General features: G+C 54.9%; 1 protein-coding gene across 1 annotated transcript in view; it reads left to right on the forward strand.

Moving 5' to 3' along the window:
• Window positions 1-8,684, forward strand: part of LOC139034867 (DNA-directed RNA polymerase II subunit RPB11-a-like) — a 30,071-nt gene extending 21,387 nt beyond the window's left edge. Inside the window, exon 4 of the mRNA XM_070467093.1 lies at window positions 8,227-8,684. Within this exon, the coding sequence (XP_070323194.1) occupies window positions 8,227-8,526 (300 nt within the window). The 3' untranslated portion in view covers window positions 8,527-8,684. The remainder of the gene's footprint in view (window positions 1-8,226) is intronic.
• The last annotated feature ends 1,020 nt before the right edge of the window (window positions 8,685-9,704 follow it).

The raw sequence follows: 9,704 nt of genomic DNA on the forward strand, positions 1-9,704 counted from the left end.
ATCTAGACGCTGACATCAGGGTCGGTGGTTCCCAGCTCTGCGCTCGGCTTGAGGCAGCCGACCGGTCCCACCCTCCTCCTGTTTCTTCTCCCCTCCCCTCTTCCCTCCTTTCGCGAAGCCTCACTGAGGGGACGTGAGGAAGGTGCGGGGTGCATGGAAGGTCGCTGGAATCAGGCTCCGGCCTCTCCAGGCAGCACTGGGAATTCAGGCTGTGGGGCCTTGGGCCCCACGTTGTTGAGTAAACTAGTGTGAGCTGGAATTCAGAGAATGAGCCAGACATTCCAAGGGTCGTTGCTTTGATTTTATTCTGTGTAATTTTTAGTTTCTTAAAATTAACAGTCTTGGGCCTGCTATGCCTCCTTTTACGTTTTAGCATTTTGATCCAGGCTCGCTTGAATCAAAGGCACTTTTATGTTCAGGGAGTCCTCCTGACGGTAAACTCACCTTCCACCTCCGTTCCCACCTTGCAGACATCCCTGCTCCTCACCGTGGTCCTCATTAGATGGCTCCTCGAACCTGGTTCCAGAAACAAGTGAGGCAGCAGGAGGAGGAGAGCCCCCCGGCCCTGCCCTGGCCGCATCCCATCCTTAGGGTGAGTGACCCTGGCTGCATCCCGTCCTTAGGGTGAGTGACGCTTGCCCCCTCAACAAGTGTCTCCCTGTTTCACCAGCTGTACAACTCGGGCTTTCCAGGTGGTGCTAGTGGTAAAACAAAAACAAAAAAACCCGACTACCAATGCAGGAGACATAGAGATGTGGGTTCGATCCCTAGGTCGGGAAGATCCCCTGGAGGAGGAAATGGCAACCCATTCCAGTGCAAAATATTCTTGTTGGGGAAATATCTTGGACAGAGGAGCCTGGCATGGCTACAGTTCATGGGGTCACAGAGTCAGACACGACTGAAGTGACTCAGCACGCATGCGCACCTTGTGGGTGCCCCTTCCCCAACCTCGGAGACCCTGCACTTTCCTCCCAGAACAAGCAGCTCAGAAAGCACTGTGAGGTTTCTGGTGGCCGGCTGGAAGTCAGTTTACACAGATAGGACACCCCCTTCCCACAGCTGGGAGTGCACCTGGCCTCTCCTGGCCACGGGGTCTCCATCACCTGAGCCAGGCACTAACGAGGGGCGGGGAAGTGGGGCCGCTCTGCAGACACCTCCAGGGCTGGTGGATCTTGTGGCTGAGGCTCCCGTGCAGCAGGTGGGCTTCGGGCGCGCCTGGCTCCATCCCCGGTCAGGTCCAGGACCTAGGGGGCGGCAGCCGGGTCTCTCGGGGCTTGTTATCGGACCCTGGGACTTGGGAGGCGGCCTGCATACACTTGGCATGACTGTCCCTTTCAGCCTGCTTCAGAGAGGCAGCGGTGAGGAGAAGGCCAGCTTTAATGGGCTCTCAGGGCCCAGCCCTGTGGGAAGGGAATCGGTAAGAGTTGTCCAGGCCCCCCCAGGCCCCAGGGCCCCCAGGTTATGGTGGCCAGCACTGCCGCTGCTCAGCCGTGTTCGACTGTGACCCCGTGGACGGTAGCCCACCAGGCTCCTCTGTCGATGGGATTCTCCAGGCAAGAATAATGGAGTGGGCTGCCGAGTCCTCCTCCAGGGGATCTTCCCGACCCAGGGATCGAACTCACAGTCTCTTCTGTCCTCTGCATTGACAGGCGGCTTCTTTACCACCAGCGCCCCCTGGGAGGCCCTGGTCAGCACTCCTGACCCCCAAACAGCAGCAGATCCTCTAGACAAACCTGGGGAAAGGGGGGGCAAGGGCGGGAGCTGTGGAGAGCTGCAGCAATGAAGGCAGGAACTGGTGCATTCTGTGCTATCCCACGTGGGGCCCAGGAGATTGAGATCTTGACGGGGCATCCCCCTGGAGCCCACCTGGGCAAGGCACTTCATCAGTGGAGAGCAGCTGGTCCCCTCCCAGACTATGTCCCAGAGGCTGTGTACCCCCCTTCACCTGGGAAATAGGAAGCCCCTCATTGGGGGCCAGTTGGATCCTCAGCCCTTTGGAGGAGCACCCCAAGGTCCTGAGCAGACAGCAGGGCCACAGATCAGACTCGTTGCTTGCTCCCATCTCCCTAACTCAGAGGTGGGAGTGCTAACATTTCAGCTAGAATTCAGTGGTCAGGATTACTTCAGCTGTTGACGGTGGGGGTGATGTCAAGGACAACCCCCATCTCACTCCAAAGACATGGATGATGAAGGCGGGGGTCTCTGCCTCAAGTCACCAAGGCCCCCTCTTCCTGCAGCTCGGCAGCGTTAAGCACTGTTTGGGCCCCGGACACAGAGGGTCTGCCTCTGTATGTCTGTCCATCTCTCTCTTTAGTGTTCCATCTGCATCTCTTCGGTGCCTCCCGAGTGTTGGGATGACCACAGGGAGGGAGGAAGATGCTCTGTGCCAGGCCAGGGACCTCTGCCACTTCTCACTCACATGTGTGTTTAGAGTCTGCAGATACAAAGAAGTGGGAAGCAAGGGGAAGCTGGTCCTGCATGAGTGTTGGGTTCAGGGCAAGGTCTACGTCTCAGGAGCTCGGGGCTGCAGACAGTCATCCCACATGTCCCCACCTCCCTGTACCCCCAGCCTCGGTGCTAAAGTCATGGACCCTGTGGTCAGGGCAGCTGAGCCTTTGCCAAAGGACACTCGCAGGTCTACTGACTGTTATGGATGGTTGCTTGGGGTCAGTGGCAGGTGTCTCTGGCTTCCTCAGGTCAATGAAAAGCTGAGGGCTGGAGAAAGAGCCCTGGGCAGTCCCTGAGTCCTGGAGGGAGACAGGGCCCGGGAGACAGATCCTAGGAGGCGGGACCAAGGGCCTCTGGAGTTGGCAGTGGGCGACAGTCTGCCCTTCTCCGGGAGTGCTGGAAAGCAGGGGCCCTCGCAGGCCTGCTCTAGCAGATGTGGTCTTGTCATGTTATGCTCCTGGGCTTCCTGCCCTGCCTGCCTCTGGATTCCAGTCCAGGTCCTGGTTACTGGCCCAGCAGTGAGGCTGCTGTTCCCAGTTCGCCTGCATCAACAAGGGGGTCTTCCCCTTGGGAGCTGGGGGAAACGCTGAGCCAGGTGGGAAGCCTGAACCCTGTGGAGCAGGTGGGGGTGGGAGAGAAGACGCTGAGCCAGAGGAGGACTTGCACATGGGGCCTGGGTGGGGCCCTGGGGAGAACCCAGCAGGTGGAGCCGTGAGCCGAGGGCCGGGTGAGTCTCGATGAGTCACGTTCCTTTTTGTGAGCGGTACAGTGTTGACGTGAGTCATACGCAGCCAGACCCCAGGAATAGAACCCAAGAGCCGCTCTGCTCCCCACACATTCCCTGCCGGGTCCGTCTGGGTCAAGGTCGTTAACGAGAGCTACCCTACCCTGGGGCCACTGTCCCCTGGGTCTTCCCTGGCCGAAGCCAGCAGGAGACAGCCGGGTGGCCGGCTTAGGGACGAGGGTCATCTTCAGGCCCAGGATCCCATGGCCCTGACCACCCCCCTGCCCCCTCCCCTAGTGCTTGACAGCATCAGAAAGCCCCTCACCCTGGCAAAGCTCTCCTAGTGGTTGCTCTGGGCTCAGAGTGTGAGCAGAGTTCAGCCCACTGGTGGCTGGTCAGCGTTAGCTCCAGGTGTGAAATCACTTGGCCCCTGTGGGCTGGAGGCTGTTTTCTAGTTCCTCTGTCCCCAACCCCTGCAACTGAGGGGAGGAGAGGGGCTGTGTGCTGAGGACAGGCTCCCTGTGTAGGGCGGGGGGCGCTGGGCGATCCCCACCATGGATCCCCACTCAGCAGGCAGGCAGATGAGGGCTGGGACTTGGAGTTCCCGAGGGTCGGCGCAGAGCTGGTCTCCAGGACCCAGGCCTGCAGGTCACTTTGAAGTCAGCCCATGGGGAAGTAGCCGGAAAAGTCATTTCCTGTCTGTCTGTTTGGGGGAATCAGCTGAGTGGGGCCTGCGTGGTCAGGATTGAGATTTTTCTCCCAGTCTCTGTGCTCGTGTTATCTGTGCAAAGCTTTCCTGGAATCTCCGCCGAGCCTCTGTCTCAGGCAGACAGCCTTGTAATTACCTCCAAATTGGTGGCCGCGTGGTGTCCCCTGGGTGCTCCTGGCTTAGCCGCCAGCTGCAACCCCCTGGCTTCTGGGAATCCCCTCCCCGCTCCCAGCCACCGCGTTCCGGGATCCCGGATGGAGTCCACCCACCCACGGGACACGCAGCAGCTTTGGAACTTGTAGCAGGATGATGGAGACTTTGCTCTTCTCTGCCCGTGGAGAAGGGCTGCAGAGTGGAGGTCGGGTGTACATGCAACCTCAGGGAGTCTGTCTGGGATTAGGAGGGAGCTTAATCTGTTGCTGGTTTGGCACTTGGGGGCCATGGGATGCCCTACAGGAATGAAAGAGGCTGCGGGAGGGTGTCTCATGCTGAGTGAGGCAGCATCACTCAGACCAACGGCTCAAAGACCCCAAACCCAAAACGGCCACCAAAGGGCTACTCCCACAATTTGTTTCAAAAACAACACTGACACCCTCTCCCATTAAACCCAGCATGGCCTGCCCTGAGTCTGTGGTGCTCCTGGCTGTACTAATGAGAGGGCTCATTTTGTTTCTTTTTAAAATTTTATTTATTTATTTTATTGCTGTTGTGCTAGGGCTTTCTCTAGTTGAGGCCAGCAGGAGTTACTCTCTGATCGCAGTGCACCAGTTTCTCATTGCAGTGGCTTCTCTGTTGCAGAGCTCAGGTTCTAGGTGATGCCAGTAGCTGTGATACACAGACTTGGTTGCTCTGCGGCATGTGGGATCTCCCTGTATCAGGGATGGAACCCATTTCCCCGCCTTGGCAGATGGATTCTCAATGACTGGACCACCAGGGAAGTCCTCAATTTGTTTCTTGCACCCAGTCCAGTTTCTCTAGAGGCTTCTCTGGACTGGCTGCATGGCAGACCCTCCTGCTGGACCCTGAGTCACAGGTACGCTCACCTCCTGGCCCCCTGGGTGGCTCCCTCTGTCTACTGCGGCGGGGCTGCCCAGCGTTGTCCTGTTAGTTAGTCATGTTGCTCCACGACTGGGGGACTTCTTTGGAGCGAAGGATCGCCAAGGGTCTGCCCCTTCTTCTGGCTCTTTTGGGGCTCCGCCTGAGAAACATGGATCTTTCATTGCACCACTGGGACGGGAAGGTGTGTTTCCCCCAGACCCGGCCAGAGTGCATTTGACTGGTTTCCTCATCTTGCTAAATCCAAAGGCCTGACAGGACTTTGCCTTCACGGTTGCATTTTCTCAACTAAAAGTCGGTTTGCCATTTGGGAGAGACGCAGTTGTTGGAAGGTGGTTCTCTGTATATTCCTGCAGGGATTCCAACTTCCCACTACTCCAGCAGTGTGGTTGTGAATCCAGCACGTTCTGAAGATCAGGCATAAGGTAAGTTCAGAAGGAAGCAGCCTGGAGCTGGCAGAAGAGCGGACTTCGGGATGAATTCACGCTTGGAGAGGGAGGATGGCCGAGCTGGAAACTGGGACCCACAGTTTACAAGCTGTGTTCACTCCCCCGTGAGGCGGTGGCGAGAGTGAGGGCATGGCTTTCTCTGCTCTTCTCCATCAATATTCACTTCTGTGTCTTCGAAGTCCCATTATGTCCCAGTGCAAGTTAGGAAGACAGCTGGGGCTATGATGGTGGGTGGGGGGAAGATTGCAGCCCCCAGGTTGCTAGGAAACGGGATGCTGGTGTGGATGGGGCCACCCCCCATAGGGCTTCTCCATCCTTCAGTTATCAAAACAAGCTCTTTGGGATGGGACCTGGCAGAGCTGCTTGGAGGGGACACATCCATTTACAAGTCTCTAACCGCGGCTCAGATGATAACGAATCCACCTGCAATGCAGGAGACCCAGGTCCGATCCATGGGTCAGGAAGATCCCCTGGAGAAGGTAATGGCAACTCACTCCAGTATTCTTGCCTGGAAAATTCCGTGGGCAGAAGAGCCTGGTGAACTACAGTCCATGGGGTCACAAAGAGTCAGACATGACTGAGCAACTAACACTTTCTTCACTTTTCAATTTAGAGGGGAAAAAAGATCCAAAATGGGGCTTCAGAAACTATGGCACACAGTGTTTATATTTAACAAATTAACTTTTAGCACATAAAAATCAGTGTAACATGATTGTGCTATTCAAAATATGACTTCATGGTGCATATAGCTCATGGGGTCAAGCTTAGAGGCGTCAGGAGACCTATCTGCTTTTAGTCTGGAAGGCGAGCTCTGAGGCTCTGTAACCTCAGTCCTTGGTACACGTGAGCCCCAGGACCCCCTAGAGCCCCACCCGTCCTGGACAGGCTTTGAGACTGGGCTTCAGCCTTCCCATTGCTGACCAATAGTCCTGACTCCTTGGGATCTGAGGGCTCATGGTCCTGCCCACAGCAAGTGGCACAAGGGGACTTTCTTGTGTCAGTCATGATGGTCTTTTCTTTTTCCCCAAGGGACAGTTTGAGTGTTATAGTGGGTTGGATGGTGGTCCCCAAAGACGCATCCATGTCCTAATGCCCCCAGACCATGACCTTCTGTAGCAAAAATGTGATCGAAGATCCTGAGAGGAGGTATTTATCCAGGATTATTGGGTGGGTCCTCGATGCCACCACGGGGGTCCTTATAAGGAAGCAACAGAGAGAGGTCAGATAGACACAGAGGGGGTGGCCACGTGAGGATGGAGCAGAGAGATGGGACCACAAGCCAGGGATGCCAGGAGCTCTGAGGAGCTGGGAGAGGCAGGAAGGATTCCCCCCCAGAGTCTTGAGAACTAGCAGGGCCCCGCTGACACTTTGATATCAGACTGCTGGCTCCAGAGCCATGGGAGAAAAAATTCCTGTTGTTTTGAGCCCCCAAATTTGTAGTGATTTTTTTGAGAAGTTCTAGGAAATGAATACAAGTGTTCTCATTTTTACATGTATATTCTCGTCATTTTCATACTCAGGGCTCTCCCTGATCTTCCCACTTGGCCAAGCTTGTTCTCTAAGGCTAAGCTGAGAGCATCCTCCTGCCTCCCACAGTGACCTCACTCTTCCTGGAAATCTCAGCAGAGGGGCTCGGAGACCACATGAACATGGAGCCCCGGGCTCAGGCAAATGCTGTCACCTGGGTCCCACCCACAGAAATGCTGATTGCCTTGTCTGGGGTGCAGCCTGGGCCCTGGGGTTCTGGAAGCTCCCTGCACATCCTAACTTGGTGGTCTAAACCCAGGCTGGTCCTGCTGAGTGGGGAGCGGCGTGTCCAAAGTGGGTGGCCCTTTAGCTCAGGGTGGAAGTGTGGACCCACCTTGGCACCAGTGCTGAGTGGTGTGTGTAGCTTGGCAGACAATGAGTTTCTGGAGGAAGAGACTGAACAATGCTTTCAACAGATGCCAGGATCTGTCTTTTAAATATTTCTGGACTTTTCTGAAATGTGGCTGAGTCACCTTGACTCAAAGGTATCAAAGACTGGCCCTGCTCTTCCCTGTCTTTGAACTGCAAAAGCGGTGAAACCACCCAAAGCAGCCCAGGGAACGCATTTATTGACCGGTCCTCATTTTCATGGTTGTTTGACAATGGTGGACAAGTGATGCCTGAGGCCCTGGTGTTACGGTTTGGGGCCAGGAGCAAGCATAGCTCATCTGCCGGCTGGCCCTTCATGTTGGTTAGAGTGGAGACGGTCCACCCTGGAACCCAGACACACTCTGGGAACCTGCCTACCTCAGCCCTCGGACTGTGAACCAGGGCAGCCGGTTGGTCCTGGGTCCCTGGACTCAGCCCCTGTGCTTCGATGATCCTCTTGTTGCTGTGTTTAATCTCTAAGTCGTGTCTGACTCTGCGATCCCGTAGACTGCAGCACACCAGGTTTCCCTGTCCTCCACCATCTCCCAGAGTTTGCTCAAATTCATGTCCATTGAGTCAGTTATGCCTTCCCACCATCTCATCCTCTGTCACTTCCTTCTCCTCCTACCCTCAATCTTTCCCAGCATCAGGTTCAATAAGTCAGTTCTTCACATCAGGTGGCCAAAGCATTGGAGCTTCACCTTCAGCATCAGTCCTTCCAATGAATATTCAGGGTTGATTTCCTTTAGGATTGACTGATTTTATCTCCTTGCAGTCCAAGGGACTCTTGAGTCTTCTCCAGCACCACAGTTCGAAAGCATCAATTCTTCAGAGCTAAGCCTTCTTTACGGTCCAGCTCTCACATCCATACATGACTACTGGAAAAATCATAGCTTTGACTATATGGACCCTTGTCGGCAAAGTGATGTCTTTGCTTTTTAAAGATCACCATTAACAAGGACACCAAAGTACCCAATGCCTGTTTGTTCACCATCAACAAGGAGGACCACACACTAGGAAACATCATTAAATCGCAGCTGCTCAAGGACCCACAGGTGCTGTTTGCTGGCTACAAAGTCCCACACCCCTTGGAGCACAAGATCATCATCCGGGTGCAGACCACGCCGGATTACAGCCCCCAGGAGGCCTTCACCAACGCCATCACCGACCTCATCAGTGAACTGTCCCTGCTGGAAGAGTGCTTCCGGGTGGCCATCAAGGACAAGCAGGAAGGCATCGAGTAGGGGGCCACTCCCAGCCCTTCTCCAGGTGGGCGAGAGTGCCTCCTCTGGCTGCAGGCCTCCGTGTAGACTCCAGTGAGCGCCCCCCGCCCCCCGACATGAATGCGTTCTGTATACAGAGAGTCTGTTTTATCTTTCTAATAAAGCGTGGCCAGAAACAACCCCCCCCCCAAAAAAAAAATATGCTGCCTAGATTTGTCATAGCTTTTCTCCCAAGGAGCAAGTGTCTTTTAATTTCATGGCTGCAGTCACTATCTGCAGTGATTTTGGAGCCCAAGAAAGCAAAATCTGTCACTGTTTCCCCCTTTTCTTTATACCCCACCTCTGAGGTTACAGTAGCTGCCCTGTGTACCACCCCAGCACATAAGCCAGCAGCACCAAACATCTCTCCTAAAATGCATCCTGTTCAGAAGGGGCAGGGTGTCAGGATGGCCGAGCGGTCTAAGGCGCTGCGTTCAGAAGGGGCAGGGTCCCGCAGCAGCTTCAGGGCCCTGGGCTACAGCCTGCTTGATGAGTTCCCTGCTATTCCCAGCAATTGGCCTTCCCAGAGGTAAAGAGAAGCAGCACGTGTGCGATTGCGCTGGGATGGTCCCCAAAGGCTGCTGTGCATGGGGACATCCTCCCAGCTAGCGGCTGTTCACGGGAAAGATAAAAGCTGTAAGAAGAGAATATGTCCCACATTCCAAATTTATTAATTAAAAGCATTAATGTTCTCACACTGGAATGGGTAACACAGTCACAGGGTTCAAAATCCAGAAGACACGCTCCACAAGCTTGCAAAGGCTTGGTTGTAAAGCTGCAGTGAAGAAGGCCACGAGGTGCTGGAGGAGGCACAGACCTGTAGATCAAAGGACCCACATGGACAAAGCCACCCAGCTGATGGCCAATGACAGTCAGAGGTCGACCACGGGAAGATGGCCTTGTCAACAAGTGATGCTGGAGGAAAGGGGAGGAACTCGGGTGCTGAAACGGGAACTCGACCTAAGTGTGGCGCCGAATGCAAAAATTAAATCCAAACAGATCACAGGTGAAATGTAAAACGTAAACTATCGCACTTTTAGGAAAAGTCTAGAGTCTCTCAGAAGCTGAGTTTAGGTGAAGAGTCCTTAGACTTGGGACTTCTCTAGTGGTCCAGTGGTTAAGACGGGTGAGTGGCTGCAAGGAGTTTGAAGTTGGGGAGG

This window comes from Odocoileus virginianus, chromosome 4, assembly GCF_023699985.2.
Source record: "Odocoileus virginianus isolate 20LAN1187 ecotype Illinois chromosome 4, Ovbor_1.2, whole genome shotgun sequence".
In the NCBI taxonomy this organism is placed as follows: domain Eukaryota; kingdom Metazoa; phylum Chordata; class Mammalia; order Artiodactyla; family Cervidae; genus Odocoileus; species Odocoileus virginianus.